The sequence below is a fragment of the Delphinapterus leucas genome, chromosome 13, assembly GCF_059928025.1.
Source record: "Delphinapterus leucas isolate spDelLeu-1000000601 "Yukka" chromosome 13, BTC_Dleu_Yukka2, whole genome shotgun sequence".
Taxonomy (NCBI): domain Eukaryota; kingdom Metazoa; phylum Chordata; class Mammalia; order Artiodactyla; family Monodontidae; genus Delphinapterus; species Delphinapterus leucas.
Window position 1 is genome coordinate 73,114,140 of NC_143141.1, and position 17,667 is coordinate 73,131,806.

The 17,667-nt window shown below is 40.6% G+C and overlaps 1 protein-coding gene across 1 annotated transcript in view; it reads left to right on the forward strand.

The window, feature by feature from the left end:
- IFT172 (intraflagellar transport 172) overlaps positions 1-17,667 on the forward strand; it is a 42,167-nt gene that overhangs the window by 1,358 nt on the left and 23,142 nt on the right. Inside the window, exons 2-16 of the mRNA XM_022574200.3 lie at positions 2,000-2,143; positions 2,720-2,832; positions 3,263-3,302; positions 3,608-3,673; positions 3,891-3,970; positions 4,189-4,276; positions 5,098-5,312; positions 6,209-6,332; positions 6,745-6,840; positions 7,749-7,910; positions 8,266-8,319; positions 8,555-8,658; positions 8,833-8,918; positions 11,740-11,852; positions 12,834-13,001. Of these exons, the coding sequence (XP_022429908.1) occupies positions 2,000-2,143; positions 2,720-2,832; positions 3,263-3,302; positions 3,608-3,673; positions 3,891-3,970; positions 4,189-4,276; positions 5,098-5,312; positions 6,209-6,332; positions 6,745-6,840; positions 7,749-7,910; positions 8,266-8,319; positions 8,555-8,658; positions 8,833-8,918; positions 11,740-11,852; positions 12,834-13,001 (1,653 nt within the window). The remainder of the gene's footprint in view (positions 1-1,999; positions 2,144-2,719; positions 2,833-3,262; positions 3,303-3,607; positions 3,674-3,890; positions 3,971-4,188; positions 4,277-5,097; positions 5,313-6,208; positions 6,333-6,744; positions 6,841-7,748; positions 7,911-8,265; positions 8,320-8,554; positions 8,659-8,832; positions 8,919-11,739; positions 11,853-12,833; positions 13,002-17,667) is intronic.

Consider the following 17,667-nt stretch of genomic DNA (forward strand, 5'->3'; position numbering starts at 1 on the left):
ATTTGGAAAACGGGAGTAATAATTATCGCAGCCTTAGGGGGTTAGGGGGAAGAATTAAAGGAAGTAGTATACACAAGAGAACGTTGTAAACTGAAAAGCAGCGTGAAAACTGATAGACAAGAGAGAAGGACATTCAAAATGCAAAGGACAAAATAATAGAAAGCTAATAAGAATATCTGTCATAACTGAATGTTTAAGGTGTACCAGGGCAGCATAAGTAAAGAAGCTAGTGTTGTGGATTATGGAGTCAGACACACATGGACTTAAATCTTGGTTCTGCCACTTAAACTGTGTTTGTAAACTTGAGCAAATTACTTAACCTTTCTGTGCCTCAGTTTCCCCATCTGTAAACGGTGCATAATAATAGCTTCTACCTCAGTTACGAGATTAAATGAGATAATGCGTATCAAGCACTTAGCAAAGTGCCTAGTCCATGCTTGTTAAAGGTTAGCTATTATTCTGTTCTCTACCTCATGTAATCCTCGCTACAGTCCTGTGAGGTACATATTGTAGAGAAAGGAGAATTGATTGATTATGAGAATCAGGAAGGCTTCACAGAGAATGTGGCTTTAAGAGAATAGAAGGAAATTAGAACAAAAGAGAGGTGTGCTCATTGCTCAGTAAACTGTTCTCTGAATCTGTATTTCTAAAATTCCTTTACCCTAATGGAATAATTGGAAATGAAATCTTCCTTCAATCTTTCAAAATAAGATGATGTCATGATGCAGGTAAGGGCTGAATGCCCAGGATTGGGCAAAATGATTAAGGAAGATGATTGGCAATAATTGATAAGCCCTCTACCCTCCTAACCTAATTTAGTCAAGAGTTGGAGGGGGCTAAAGGTGGTGGTGTGGCTATTTTCTGACTCCGGTTTGAGGACTTTGATGAAAAATGCCTTTTTTACCTCTGACTTTGGAAGTGGGTAGGTTAGGAGTAAAAATTAACAATGTTTTAAGCCAGGGCTGTAGAGCCCAAGTAGTTAAACAATTGGAGCAGAAATTAAATTTTTTATTTCAAGGAGGGAAATCCTTAGTGCAGAACCACAGACCACGAGGGCTGGTGGTGGAAGGGGCAGACATGGCAAGAATAATTCACTGGGAGTTGATCGCTTCTAACTTGGGCTTCTGTGAAGTAGATTGTTAAGGAAAAAAACAAAAAAGACAAAAACCAAAGTGGCATTGTTTATCCTAAGTCACAACTCTGATTATTTTAATTCCCATTCCAGAACTTTCACTGTCTCTCCCTTTCCTACCAAATAAGCCCAAACTCAGCCTAGCTTCAAAGACCCTTGTTGAACTGGCCTCTGTCTGTTTTTCCTGACTTACCTCCTCTATTCTGCTATTTACAATATAGTTTCAGCTAAATTAAATTACTATTTATTGACCAGAACTTGCCGTTGCTCATGCCATTCCTTCTACCTCAGGTAATTTCCCTACCTAACTGTATCCATTCTTCAAAGCTTAATGTTGATCATTTAAGTGGAAAATTATCTCAGACTTTTCCAAACTATTACAGTGCTTTATATGTGCCTCTCTTATGGGACTTTTCCCATTTTTTGTACCATCTTATTAGATCCTTGGGCAGGGACCATGTTTTGCTCTTTGTCTCTCTCTTAGCCCTTGGCCAAGTGCCTTTCTTATTAAGGTACTCAAAAAACATTAATTGAATGAATGGCTAAAGACCAAAACTTTGCATTTATTTCAGTAGCAGACCTGGGGAATGAGAGAATAAGGAGGCCACTGCAGGGACACATTGGTACAGTTGATTTTCCATGTCACCTCTTAGTGCATTTGCATTATGGGTTTCTAGAAGCACTTTGTTCTCACCATCCAGGGCTCTATGGCCTTGGAGACCTGGATGGATTATGGGGATCTCTTTGTTTTAAGGACTGTGCTAGAAGGAAAATTGACCAGAGTCACACTAGAAGTAATGGAACTAGAAATGCTTTTGGCATTCTAGACCAGCACCTGGGTTTATTTTTGCCCCTTTGCTTCTGCAGGATGGAGCTGCAAAGGTCACCTGCATGGCATGGTCCCAGAACAATGCCAAATTTGCTGTCTGCGCAGTGGACCGAGTGGTGTTGCTGTATGATGAACATGGGGAGCGAAGAGATAAATTCTCCACCAAACCAGCCGACATGAAGGTGAAGGGAACGTTCATGTGTACCTTAATCTGTTGATGGGACTCTATAAATCTAGAAAACTTCCTATCCTGCTTCCTAGCCACAGGCATAGGAAATGGCCCGCCCTTCCTTTTCTCAGTATAAAGCCCTCAAGCCCACTACAGTCACACAGGCACCTTTTCTTCTTTTTTTTTCTTTTTGTAGATTCGAGCACAGTATTCTTTTTTTATATATAAAAATTTATTTATTTATTATTTATTTATTTGTGGCTGCGTTGGGTCTTCGTTGTTCCGTGAGGGCTTTCTCTAGTTGTGGCGAGCAGGGGATACTCTTCGTTGCAGTGTGTGGGCTTCTCATTGTGGTGGCTTCTCTTGTTGTGGCTCACGGGCTCTAGGCGCACAGGCTTCAGTAGTTGTGGCTTGCGGGCTTAGTTTCTCTGTGGCATGTGGGATCTTCCCGGACCAGGGTTCGAGCCCATGTCCCCTGCATTGGCAGGCAAATTCTTAACCACTGTGCCACCAGGGAAGTCCACCTTTTCTTCCATTTTAAGGATACTCATTACTTCTTTTTCTTTCCTTTTTTCTTTTTGACTCTTAGTATGGCAGGAAGAGCTATATGGTGAAGGGCATGGCTTTTTCTCCTGATTCCACCAAGATTGCCATAGGACAGACTGACAACATCATCTATGTCTACAAGATTGGAGAAGATTGGTGAGGATAGAGATTGGGAGATGGGGTGTCCCAGAGAAGAAGGGAAAGGCAGGAAGAAATGCCTCCCTGGGAAGGGGGGAATAGAGAGGTTGAGGAGCCAGCTGGGGCTTGGAAGGCAGAGGCCCTCTGGAGTCCGTTGTTGTAGCTTCCCTACCTTTGCATGCACCACGTGTTCTATGATCCCATCCCTGGAAGAGTCAGTCTTAGATCAACAAGGAGGCCCTGTGAGATCCTGGGGAGCCTGGAGTGATGTTTTGTCTTTGTTATTCTTCCAAAGCTACTCAGGCTCCTTTGAGGGCTTCTGTGGAGTGGTAGGAAACACTAGCGGGCCAGGGAAGGTATCTACAATTCCTCCCCTCCCCCAGCATCATTTGTGCCCGTTTATTCATGGAAGTGGTTTGTAATATGCTTCCCTCCTTTTATTTGACAGGGGTGACAAGAAAGTCATCTGTAACAAGTTCATCCAGACGGTAAAGTTCAAACCAGTCCCTGGGAGATTAGGATGAGCAAGCATGTATCAGTATATCCGCTTATAAATACAATGAGAAGTTGCCTTTGTTAACATCTGGCTCTGACTTTTCCTACTGTGTGAATGGTACTGCCTGGCTGCTCATCCCCCTGTGCTTTCCTCCTTAGAGCCCAGTTGTGTCCCCTCCTCTCCTTCCCTACAGGTGGTTGGAGTGGTGGCATGTGGTGGGATGTTCAGGCTCAGGTTGTTATCAAAGTGCTAACATACATAGACAGGTTTATCCTTTTCATTCTTTCTTTCTTACAGAGTGCTGTTACTTGTCTGCAGTGGCCAGCAGAATACATCATTGTCTTTGGACTGGCTGAAGGGAAGGTAAAGGAGGGAAGAGAAATTGGAGGGAAGGAGATATTGTGCATGGGGATAACGGTTCTGGAAAGAGGTATATGGTTAATCTTCTCCCTTAGGGTCAAGTTGTGTACTGGGGAGACTACCCAGGGAACAGTTTTTGTTTTTTTCTTTTTCTTTCCTTAGGACCTGGGTGAAATTGAAAGTAGCCTAACCGGACTTTTGTCCATTCTCCCATTTTCAGGTTCGTTTGGCAAACACCAAAACTAATAAATCATCTACCATCTATGGGACAGATTCTTACGTGGTGTCCCTGACAACAAAGTGAGTAAGGAAGAGCGGTACCCCAAAAGCTTGGAAATGGTAGGAAAATCTATAGGGGACTCTGGACTGGGGGACCATAGTATGAAAGGTGGAGAGGGCTGGTAGCAGGAACCGCAGGTAGGGTAGTGTTTGACAGACAAAGGGGACTTTCTTGGTGAGACAGGATGCTCTAATGTCTTCCTGTATTTCTCTCCTTTCCTCCTTTTCCCCTTTTTTAGTTGCTCTGGGAAAGGAATTCTCTCTGGTCATGCAGATGGCACCATTGTTAGGTACTTCTTTGATGATGAAGGCTCTGGAGAGTCACAGGTATGAATAAAGGATGCTCTGGAATAGGGGAGAAGGAAATCCCAAGAACTCTCCGAGAGGAGGTTGGACATCTAAGGAATTTAGATCGTGGTGCTGGGAGAGGAGGCTAGAGGAATGAGACCTCAGGCAGAGAGACACCTGGATGAGGCCACAGAGAGGATTTGTTTTTCGGAGGCCAGAGCTTAATATTTATGGGAAAGGATGAATCAGGTGGAAGGGACCTTGAGGCAAAGAGAAATAAAGACTCCGAGAGTAATGAAAAGTGAAAATTATTCTCATTTATGTAAAATATATATTTATGTATATAAATTCATAGAAAAAAAGGGTTGTTTACTCTTGAGAGGGAAAATATGGGGGATTAAAGGAAGGTTCATGTTTTAATCTATGTGATTCTCTATTGCTTGAATCATTTATGTTAAGAATTACTTGTGTAATCATTAAATGTGTCCCTCCTGAAATAAAGGGGCCATATGCTCCCTGTGGGCCTATATGGTATTGGTTAATGTGTAGGACAGATTCATTTGGGGGGCCTTATTAGGTGAATATTAAAGATCTGCAGACACACGTATTTTGAGGTTCCCTCTTGAACACAAGGTCAGTAAGTGTGTATATATGTCATAAAAGATGTGTGCGTGAGTGTAAGACAGAAAGATAATTTGTGAAGTCTTCGGATTAAGATGTCTTGGGGTGGGAAAGTGTTGGGAGAAAGATTCCTGCAGAGCAGGATTTTCAGAGTGAGTGTGTCAGATGCTAGGAATGAGAAATTTCTGAGGTGGAGTCCTCAGAGTCAGAGTGATTGAAACCCTCTACTTCTGTCTTAGGGGAAGTTGGTGAACCACCCATGCCCACCCTATGCCTTGGCTTGGGCAACCAACAGCATTGTGGCTGCAGGCTGTGATCGGAGGATTGTGGCCTATGGAAAGGAAGGCCACGTGCTACAAACTTTTGACTATAGCCGTGACCCTCAGGAACGGGAGTTCACCACAGCTGCAGCAAGTCCTGGGGGCCAGTCTGTTGTGCTGGGAAGTTATGACAGGTGGGTCTCCTTTCCAGTTGCAGCTTCTGCCTGCTTTCCCTGTGTACACTCTTCTTTAGTCCAGTTTTGCTTCTCAACCAGAGTGGGAGACTGGATCAGAATCAAGTGATTCTTAAGTTTTAATTCGTGCACTTTCCTCTTCCTGTTCCCACCGTCCGTTGGCGTGTGAGCAGTTCCAAGATGCACCGTGCTCTTGTTGTGTCTCTGCCTCTCCCCGGGATTCCACAGCAGAATTCATCTCCACTTTCTTTGTGCTCCCTTTGCCCCTTTTCAGACCACTGGCTTAGTGTTTATCACATTATATTATAGTTTGGTGTTTGTATCTAACTGGTTAAATTGAAGAGCCCTTGAGAAGAGGGCCTATTATTCTCTTTTTTTTTAAGTCTCCAGGGCCTAGCTTAGCATCTAGTATATAATACGTGCTCAAATGTTTGGTGAATGAATGAATGAATGATGGAACGGTGAATAAATAGCTAGAGTCTGGGTCCCATCTCTTCCTTGGAGCGCTTTTAACCCCAGCTTTGTCAGTCCTGTCTTTCTGTCCCCTTCAGTCTCATGTGTGTCTGTCTCTTCCTTTCTTTCTTCTCTGACTCCTACCATTTCTCTTTTCTTTTTCCATATTTCTCTATCGCTAACAGCTCATTTTTCTCACCAGCCACGGTCTCTTTTTATTTTCTCCACTCCTATCTCTCTTACTCCATTTTACTTTTGACTTGATTTTCCCAATTTACTTCCTTTGAACACTTTTGTCCTCTCCTACTAGACCTCCCAACTTGTCTGTTCTCTTTTATTTCCTCTGTTCTCTGATGTAGCAAGACTAATTTCCTTCCGTTACAGGCCCATTTTCAGTTTTTCTCAGCCTCCAACTCTTCTAAAAGCCACATACTTAATTTCAGACTTCGGGTACTCAACTGGAGCCCTCGAAGAAGCATCTGGGAAGAGGCAAAGCCCAAGGAGATTGCCAACTTATACACCATCACTGCCTTGGCCTGGAAGCGGGATGGCTCACGACTCTGTGCGGTGTGTGACTAGTAACCCCTTTCTGCTTTGGTGACTTTTTTCAAATTAAGAAAAATCCCACCTATCCTAAAGCACCCTCTCCTGACACTAGAGAATGTCCTCTTCCCTTTTGACCACAACCTAAAACTCTGACGTTACAGGGGAAAGAGAAATGCGTACCTTATTGGAGGCCAAATGGGACAAGAGTTTTATAGGCAGGGATGATTTCTCCCTTATATCCCATCACTATGTGATGCTCTTGAGTCCTGCAATTGCCACCTCTTTCCTGCTGGTACTTCCAAAAACTACCAGCCCTTTTACTGCCAACTCTTCTGTAGATTCTAGAACCTAGGATTTGAGAGTGTCTCTAAATACCCTCTACATGCCTACGTATTGTGTGCGTTACCCTTTATGCTGTCACTTTCCCTTCCAGGGCACACTCTGTGGTGGAGTGGAACAGTTTGACTGCTGCCTCCGAAGGAGCATTTACAAGAATAAGTTTGAGTTGACGTATGTGGGACCTAGCCAGGTGAGCGGCTGATAGCCTGCCACACTGAGATTTTGCCATGGCTCACTCATCCTTGTAGTACTTCCCTGCGGTCTGGCCACAGCACAGAGTCAAATCAACCTCTGGCAGAGCTGTTCTGAGGAATAGAATGTGTCAGGGCAACTCTCTGGCAACTTTCCTGCTATAGTTCTTACAGCTTATTGTAAGAAAAGTATTAACTACCAGGTTTAAGGGGTACAGAGATTGCCATTTACATCTTCCTGGTTTAAAACTTCACTGCCTGTAGGATGGCAACTGGGGAAGTTGATAAATAGGATTATAATTCTGAGTTCTTTTGTTCTAAGGCCTCTGAACTCACTGTGTATGATGCTGCAAGCTCATTTCTTAGTTTCTTTTATTTAGTTCCTTTAGCATCTTGGAACTTAGTTCATTTATTATTCATTGATTCCTTTAGTCTTCCATTTTCTCCAGAAATATTTATCCATTCTTTTTATGTGTCAGCACTGTTAAGCATTGAGAATTCAAAGATAGTTATCTGTAATACGTTGTCCCTTATTTGAGAAGATCGTTTTAGCAAAGGAGACAGACATATCAGAAAATAATACAGCACACTGTGGTAAAGTTATCATAAAAGTTTGTACAAAGAGCTACAGGAACATAGGGAGAGTGATTGGTTTAACCCAGTGGAACTTTCAGAACCCTATGTATTATAAACATCAAAAGAGATAATATATTAAAGTATTTCATAAATAGTAAAGCATTATGTAAATGTGAGGTGTCCCTTTTACCAAGAATATCCTAGGCCAGGCAAGGAAAAAAGATGATACCTTGTTTAGTCAGCCCTGTGAAGGTGGGCGAAGGGCACAGCATGTTCACCCCTCTTTCGGATTGGGGGAAGCCTGGGGAGCTCAGACTCGTCTCCTACCAAGGTGATTGTGAAGAACCTCTCATCGGGGACCCGAGTGGTACTCAAGTCACACTATGGCTATGAGGTGGAAGAGGTGAAAATCCTGGGAAAAGAACGCTACCTGGTGGCCCACACGTCAGACACACTGTTGCTGGGGGACCTGAACACTAATCGCCTTAGTGAGGTAGGAACCAAAAATGGAGAGGTGGGGATGGGGCATCCTGAGGTGCTACTCAGGCAAGCCAGGGTCCCTGGGGGAAGATCTCCATGGGAAGCTCTAACATTCTGGTGTTGGGGACCTGGCTTCAGGGGATGAGACCCGGGAGGCTTAGAATCCCGGAATATGAATCACCGTTGTTGGACTGTTTTTACACCATCTCCCAGAAGCATAGGGATTAGGGCAAAATCTGACGTAGCATCTCTTTTGTGCAATGTCAAAGCCTCCCCCAACTCCATCTCTCTGCATCCCACCCTGTTCTTTCAGCATCGTCTTGGATAGCTATCCACATTGTCCCTTATGTCTTTTCCCCCCTTAACAGGTAGCTTGGCAGGGATCTGGTGGCAATGAGAAGTATTTCTTTGAAAATGAAAATGTGAGTAGAGCTTGATTCACCATCACTGTCCTGATAAGCCTCCTTCTAGCTTCTGTGTAGCAGGATGGCAAGTGGCAAGGGGTTGAGAAAACAGCAGATAAAGTGGGAGGGTGAAATAGGCAGAGGAATAGAATAAACAGAAAGGTGGGTGTCACTTTGAACTCGTGGTACACCTCCCTCGACTCTCTTTCTTCATGTAATCTTTCCACTGTATAACAATTCCGTTCACCCCCAGGTATGCATGATCTTCAATGCTGGAGAGCTAACCCTGGTGGAATATGGGAGTAATGATACCCTGGGTTCTGTACGTACTGAATTCATGAACCCCCATCTCATCAGGTAACCCCACAAGGTTCTCTAAATTTTTGAAACCCAAAAGAATTCCTTTTGACTTCTATCTCCTACATCCTCAGGTTAATCTAAAATCTTCATCCCATATGGTATTTCAGAGCTCCTATTAAACATCCCAGCTACCTAAGCCCATTTTGCCTCACCTGACCCTTCATGTTTCAGTGTCCGTATTAATGAGAGGTGCCAGCGAGGAACGGAGGATAATAAGAAATTGGCTTATCTTGTTGATATTAAGACTATTGCTATAGGTGAGTAAGACTCTCTCATAATTGTAGTAACAAAATAGATGTTTATAAAGCACTTCCATGTCACAGGGTTGTGTGCAGTGGAGAATCCAGGAATCTGAGAGGCATCCGGTCAATGTGTGACCTCATTCTTACAGGGGATATGTGAAATGTTTAAATCCATATGTCTATATCTAGAAGTCTAGATACAGATGCATTGGTATGTATAGGCCTGCCCATATAATTATTCACGTTCTCTAGGCATATATCTCAGGGCTGGAAAATTGTGAATTGTAGAAAAGAACCATTAGCAAATTTAAGAATTTTCCTGTTTAGACTTCATAGGATCACAGATTCTTAGAACTGGAAGGGGCCTTACTTTCTGTATAGTTTGTCATTAATAAGTAGTGATGACAAATTTTATGTGCATTTCACAAATGTTCACATTTATAAATTGTACTGTATATATTAATAGTTAATTTTTTATCATGGAATGTTTTAAGCATAGGAAAAAAGTATAAAGAATAGCATGGTATTCTCTAAAAAGTTTAGAGAATAACATATCCAGGTAGTGTAGGTATTAAGAACAGGGCTCTGGAGTCAAATCTCCCCACTTCTCTACTTACTACCTGTGTAATCTTAGGTAAATTACTTCACCTTTCTGTATCTCAATTTCATCTACAAAATGTACCTCATCTACAAAATGGGGATAAAAATAGGACCTACTTCATATGAAAAGCACTTAGACTAGTGCCTAGTATATAATAAGTGCTTAATAAATGTTAGCTGTTCATAATAATAATATTATTATTACTTGTGTACCCATACCCAGTTCTGTCAAATCCTCACATTTCATTATTTTTACCTTGGATCTTTTCTCTCTTCTCTATTGATGGACATTTGTTGGTTTTTCACTGATATAGTATTTCAGTTCTCTAAGGTTTATACCCAGCATGGAATTGCTGAATCATGAAAGAGGTACATCTTCAATTTCACTAAAATATTTCCAGATTGCTGTCTGAAGAGGTTGTACCAATTTACATTCCCACCAGCAGTCACAGTTCCACTTCCTCTCCAATGCTTGAAATTGCCTGGCTTCATTATTTGGCTCAATCTGATGTATATGAAAATATATTTCATTGTTTTAATTTTTTTGTTCATTTGTTTATTGGCCATTTGGATTTCTTCTGTGAATTGCCAGTTGATATCCATTGCCTATTTTTAAAATTAGGTTGTCTTTTCTTTATTTACGTGAAGGAGTTCTGTGTGTGTGTGTGTAGGCTTTGATGGTTATTTGCATTGCAGCTATTGTCTCAGCCTGTGGCTTGTCTTTTCTCTCCTTTTCAGCATTTCTTAGTATTTAGACATTTTTAAGTTTAATGTAGTCCATTTTATCACTTTTTTTTTTACTGAAGTATAGTTAAATTTACAGTGTTGTATATCACTTTTTAATAAATAGTTTGTGGGTTTTGAGGTCTTATTTAAGAAATCCCTCCCTACTCCCTCCTGTATTTTGGCATTTAAAATTTTGATTTTTACCTGGAATTTATTTTTGTGCATAATGTGGGTAGGAATCTAATTTTATTTTTTTTCCATACGTTTAACCATTGCTCGAAAGTCCATTCTTCGCTCACTAGTATGTAATGTCATCTCTCATAAATCAGGTTTCCATATACATATGGGTCTGTTCTTAAGATATTTTTACATTTCATGAACTTTCTATTTCACATGAAGTTGCTGAGCTCAGAAATGTAAGTATCTATAATAGAAATAATAATACAGTCCAGTGGCTTAAGTTCTAAGTTCCAGTGGCCTAAGTTCTCTCAGCAGTAATGAGCTGTGAGATTTTGGACAAGTCACCTCTCTCTGTAGGTCTTATCTTCAATGTACATTGACAGAGTTCTTATTTTAACCATTTTGGGTCATCGACCCCTTTGAGTATCTAATTAAAAGCATAGATCCTTTCCCAGAAAAATATCTACATGCATAATTTTGTGTGTAATTTCAGGGTGCTCACAGAAATAGGGTCCCCACAGCTCTAGCATTCTATGGTTGTACTTATAATCGGGGCATTAAAACATGGATTTATCACTTTGCTTTTTAATTAAAGGAAAATTCATTTTTAAGTTGGTCTTCCCAGCAGTGGACATCTGCTGGCATTTGGTCTTCAGCTTAAGCGTAGGTAACAAAAGCAGGCACATTGCTTGTTGATAATGTATATCAATAAGACCTGTGAATGGGCTTTGTTCAAGAGACTCCCTGAAAGCACCCTAACCAACCCTGAGTGGTCTGTTCTAAACATGATTGTTTCTTATATTGCCTACGAAATTCAGACCAAACTAATATTCATCGTCTGCACTGACCAGCCTAACTTTAGTTAGAGGTTCCTCCTATTTTGTCTGTGTGCCTTCACCACTCTTTGTCCCTAAGTGTTCTTATATCACTGCCACTCAGATATGCAGGTAACTCCTTGGAGCACGTATGATCACCAGGGTCATTTCGTTCATCAGCTTTCTGTCACTGGTGTGTTTGCTCTAATTGTGGTTCATCATGAGAACAGAAGCCAGTTGCTCTATAGTTCTGACCTGCTCTGAGACAACTCCAAGAGTCCCAGAGAGGAATCACATTTCTTGATGAGTCTGGATCTTTTGAGTTAATAACTGCAGAGTTAAACAAAACCTCTATAATTTTAGAAGAAATACAGCATCTTAGCAAAGTTATGTTGTACTGCCCATTTACATTCCTGAGTGACATTCTCTAGACTAATGCAACATTCTTAAAGCCAGACTTTCACAGGCCACCTCATGCCTTGTATGTGATTAACCCTGTTTCCTTTACTCTCTAGTGGACCTGATTGGTGGCTACAACATTGGCACCATCAGCCATGAGAACCGTGTGGATTGGCTGGAACTTAACGAGACTGGGCACAAGCTTCTCTTCAGGGACCGGAAACTTCGTGTGAGGAGGGTTGCTAAGGCCTTAGCCATAGACTGGTCCATAAAGGATGTGGTACTAACTGCCAGCAGGGACTGTGGGAGGCAGGATAGGACATAATTTCTTGGGGCTATGCCATTAGCATAGCAAAAGGCACAGAAGAATCAACATTCTTTGTATCTGCTATCACCACCCATCCCATTTTACCCTTCAGGAGACTGTGTCATGATGGCACCGAAGTCAAGAGAGGAATTTGGGAGTTGATGTCTCTCTTACTATTTACAAATCTGTGCCCTCATGAAACATCCTTACGCCTGCATTCCTCTTCCTCACGCCTAGCTGACCTTAACCCACACCTACTGCTCCAGTGCTCTTCAGCTACACTTATTGATGGCACTGAAGCTGGCTTGAGGACAGTCTCCCCCTAGCCCCTTATTGATTCTGATCTCAATATGGTACCACCAAAGAGTTCAACCTCAGGGGCAAAAGGGACTCTCTGGTGACTTTTTGTTTCATTTTCATTGTGATGCGAAAGCCATCACAAATTTCCAGACCATTTAATTTGACTGGTGCCCTTACTTTTGTAATCCAGGCTGGTAACTCTGGCCCAGAGTTATTCTAAGAATGAAAGTCTGGGACTTCCCTGGCAGTCCACTGGTTAAGACTCCGCACTTCCACTGCAGGGGGTGCAGGTTCGATCCCTGGTCAGGAACTAAGATCCCACACGCCTTTCAGCGCAGCCAAAAAAAGTCTGACCTTCACCTAACTTAAATTCCTAGGGTGTAGACCTTTGCTCTTTTGATCATCTCTTATTTGGCCAGAGTCAGAATATGTCAACTCAGCATAAACTTGAAGGGTTTATGGTTGAAGATGAGTAAGCTTTGAAATTCAGCATGTACGTGACTGGTGGGTTAGCTCACCACATTTCACCATTAGGAAAATTGTCAAGATGAGAAGACACCCATATCTCCTTTTAATTGTGCTATCTACTTCTTCCTCCTTCAGTTGCACCTATATGATATTGAAAGCTGCTCTAAGACAATGATCCTCAACTTCTGCTCCTACGTGCAATGGGTCCCAGGAAGTGATGTGCTGGTAGCTCAGAACCGAAACAACCTGTGTGTGTGGTACAACATTGAGGCACCTGAGAGAGTCACCATGTCCTCTATCAGGGTATGTTGACATCAGGGCACCTCAGCCATAGTGTTGAGCTGATTAATTAGAACCCTGAGTAGGCTCTGAAGTCTGCTTGGTTTCTCTGCCCACCACCCATAATCTCTTAGTGGAGTTGGCAGGTGACGCTTAGACTCCTTCCCACAGTGGACCAGGCCCCAGAGCCATACTTGTTCAGCTTCCTGACATTATATTAGACCCTTGGAGTATGAGTCTCTATTATAGTGGGAATTCACCAAGTCATAACATGGAGTTCCCTTAGGCTGGAAGATCCCCAACAGGAGGAATAGTTCCATATCACCTCCTTGTGTGCTGATTCTCTGGTACAAAAGCCATTCATAGTTCCATTTTTTTAAGACTGCTGATCAGACCCTCTCTCCTATCCCATAACAACGTCATCACACACACAAATAATATTCCAAAATCCGGGAGGAGCCTATGCAAACAGAGAAAAGAGGCCCCTATGGTAGGCTAGGATGACTGGTGTGGGTGTGGGTAGAGCACTTGATACTTCCTTTTTGTTCTTTCTATATCTCTTTTTTTCTCCTTTTTTGCCTCATTTTAGACTGATTAAGATTGAGTTTTTGTGGGGGGGTTGGGGGGTTGTCCTTTTCTAAATACTCTTTTTTTAACTTTTTTTGGTTTGAAGATTATACATCCTATTTCTATAGCAGTTACCCTTAAAAGTTCACCATGTATTTAAATTAACAAAGTCTAAAGTTAATCAGCATCTAACCGCCCCCCCCTGCACTGCAAGCAATACAAGGACCCTAAAAGATTAAATGGGATTACCTCCCCTTTGCCACTGTTGTCTAGTATTTTGGTTCCCTTCTGTTATCCCCAAAGTTAGACATTATTATTTTATACACACAGAATTTGTATAGATTTACCGTCATAGTGCCAGTTTCTCTGTTCAACTTTTCCTTTTTCATTGCTGATCTTCTCTCTGGAGTTACTTTTCTTCCTCTTCTTGAAGAATATCATTTAGAAGTTTCTTTTTTTTTTCTTTTTGAATTTTATTTTATTTTTTATACAGCAGTTTCTTATTAGTCATCCATTTTATACATATTAGTGTATACATGTCAATCCCAATCTCGCAATTCATCACACACACACACCCCACTTTTCCCCCTTGGTGTCCATACGTTTGTTCTCTACATCTGTGTCTCTATTTCTGCCCTGAAAACCGGTTCATCTGTGCCAGTTTTCTAGGTTCCACATATATGCGTTAATATACAATATTTGTTTTTCTCTTTCTGACTTACTTCACTCTGTATGACAGTCTCTAGATCCATCCACGTCTCTACAAATGACCCAGTTTCGTTCCTTTTTATGGCTAATATTCCATTGTATATATATACCACATCTTCTTTAATCCATTCGTAAGTCGATGGGCGTTTAGGTTGCTTCCATGACCTGGCTATTGTAAATAGTGCTGCAATGAACACTGGGGTGCATGTGTCTTTTTGAATTATGCTTTTCTGTGGGTATATGCCCAGTAGTGGGATTGCTGGATCATATGGTAATTCTGTTTTTAGTTTTCTAAGGAACCTCCATACTGTTCTCCATAGTGGCTGTATCAATTTACATTCCCACCAACAGTGCAAGAGGGTTCCCTTTCCTCCACACCCTCTCTAGCATTTGTTGTTTGTAGATTTTCTGATGATGCCCATTCTAACCAGTGTGAGGTAATACCTCATTGTAGTTTTGATTTGCATTTCTCTAATAATTAGTGATGTTGAGCAGCTTTTCATGCGCTTTTTGGCCATCTGTATGTCTTCTTTGGAGAAATGTCTATTTAGGTCTCTGCCCATTTTTGGATTGGGTTGTTTGTTTTTTTAATATTGAGCTGCATGAGCTGTTTATATATTTTGGAGATTAATCCTTTGTCCGTTGATTCATTTGCAAATATTTTCTCCCATTCTGAGGGTTGTCTTTTCGTCTTGTTTGTAGTTTCATTTGCTGTGCAAAAGCTTTTAAGTTTCATTAGGTCCCATTTGTTTATATTTCCATTACTCTAGGAGATGTATCATAAAAGATCTTGCTGTGATTTATGTCAAAGAGTGTTCTTCCTATGTTTTCTTCTAAGAGTTTTATAGTGTCCAATCTTACATTTAGGTCTCTAATCCATTTTCAGTTTATTTTTGTGTATGGTGTTAGGGAGTGTTTTAATTTCATTCTTTTACATGTAGCTGTGAAGTTTTCCCAGCACCACTTATTGAAGAGACTGTCTTTTCTCCATTGTATATCCTTGCCTCCTTTGTCATAGATTAGTTGACCATAGGTGCATGGGTTTATCTCTGGGCTTTCTATCCTGTTCCATTGATCTATATTTCTGTTTTTGTGCCAGTATCATATTGTCTTGATTACTGTAGCTTTGTAGTATAGTCTGAAGTTAGGGAGTCTGATTACTCCAGCTCTGTTTTTTTCCCTCAAGACTGCTTTGGCTATTCGGGGTCTTCTGTGTCTCCATACAAATTTTAAGATTTTTTTGTTCTAGTTCTGTAAAAAATACCACTGGTAATTTGATAGGGATTGCATTGAATCTGTAGATTGCTTTGGGTAGTATAGTCATTTTCACAATATTGATTCTTCCAATCAAAGGACATGATATACCTCTCCATCTGTTTGTGTCATCTTTGATTTCTTTCATCAGTGTCTTATAGTTTTCTGAGTACAGGTTTTTTACCTCCTTAGGTAGGTTTATTCCTAGGTATTTTATTCTTTTTGTTGCAGTGGTGAATGGGATTGTTTCCTTAATTTCTCTTTCTGATCTTTCGTTGTTAGTGTACAGGAATGCAAGAAATTTATGTGCATTAATTTTGTATCCTGCAACTTTACCAAATTCATTGATTAGCTCTAGTAGTTTTCTGGTGGCATCTTTAGGATTCTCTATGTACTGTATCATGTCATCTGCAAACAGTGACAGTTTTACTTCTTCTTTTCCAATTTGCATTCCTTTTATTTCTTTTTCTTCTCTGATTGCCATGGCTAGGACTTCCAAAACTATGTTGAATAATACTGGTGAGAGTGGACATCCTTGTCGCGTTCCTGATCTTAGAGGAAATGCTTTCAGTTTTTCACCATTGAGAATGATGTTTGCTGTGGGTTTGTCATATATGGCCTTTATTATGTTGAGGTAGGTTCCCTCTATGCCCACTTTCTGGAGAGTTTTTATCATAAATGGGTGTTGAATTTTGTCAAAAGCTTTTTCTGAATCTACTGAGATGATCATATGGTTTTTATTCTTCAATTTGTTAATATGGTGTATCACATTGATTGATTTGCATATATTGAAGACTCCTTGCATCCCTGGGATAAATCCCACTTGATCATGGTGTATGATCATTTTAATGTGTTGTTGAATTCTGTTTGCAAGTATTTTGTTGAGGATTTTTGCATCTATATTCATCAGTGATGTTGGTCTGTAATTTTCTTTTTTTGTAGTATCTTTGTCTGGTTTTGGTATCAGGGCGATGGTGGCCTCATAGAATGAGTTTGGGAGTGTTCCTTCCTCTGCAATTTTTTGGGAGAGTTTGAGAAGGGTGGGTGTTAGCTCTTCTCTAAATGTTTGATAGAATTCACCTGTGAACCCATCTGGTCCTGGACTTTTGTTTGTTGGAAGATTTTTAATCACAGTTTCAATTTCATTACTTGTGATTGGTCTGTTCATATTTTCTATTTCTTCCTGGTTCAGTCTTGTAAGGTTATACCTTTCTAAGAATTTGTCCATTTCTTCCAGGTTGTCCATTTTATTGACATAGAGTTGTTTGTAGTAGTCTCTTAAGATGCTTTGTACTTCTGCAGTGTCTGTTGTAACTTCTCCTTTTTTCACTTCAATTTTATTGATTTGAGTCCTCTCCCTCTTTTTCTAGATGAGTCTGGCTAAAGGTTTATCAATTTTGTTTACCTTCTTAAAGAACCAGCTTTTAGTTTTATTGATCTTTGCTATTGTTTTCTTGGTTTCTATTTCATTTATTTCTGCTCTGATCTTTATGATTTCTTCCCTTCTACTAACTTTGGTTTTGTTTGTTCTTTCTCTAGTTCCTTTAGATGTAAGGTTAGATTGTTTATTTGAGATTTTTCTTGTTTCTTGAGGTAGGCTTGTATTGCTATAAACTTCTCCTCTTAGAACTCCTTTTGCTGCATCCCATAGGTTTTGGATCATCATGTTTTCATTGTAATTTGTCTCTAGGTATTTTTTTATTTTCTCTGATTTCTTCAGTGATCTCTTGGTTATTTAGTAACGTATTGATTAGCCTCCATGTGTTTGTGCTTTTTACTTCTTTTTCCCTGTAATTGATTTCTAATCTCATAGCGTTGTGGTCAGAAAAGATGCTTGATATGATTTCAGTTTTCTTAAATTTACTGAGGCTTAATTTGTGACCCAAGATGTGATCTATCCTGGAGAATGTTCCTTGTGCACTTGAGAAGAAAGTGTAATCTGTTTTTGGATGGAATGTCCTATAAATATCAATTAAATCTATCTGGTCTATTGTGTCATTTAAAACTTTTGTTTCCTTATTAATTTTCTGTCTGGATGATCTGTCCATTGGTGTAAGTGAGCTGTTAAAGTCCCCCACTGTTACTGTGTTACTGTTGATTTCCTCTTTTATAGCTGTTAGTTGCCTTATGTATTGAGGTGCTCCTATGTTGGGTGCATTTA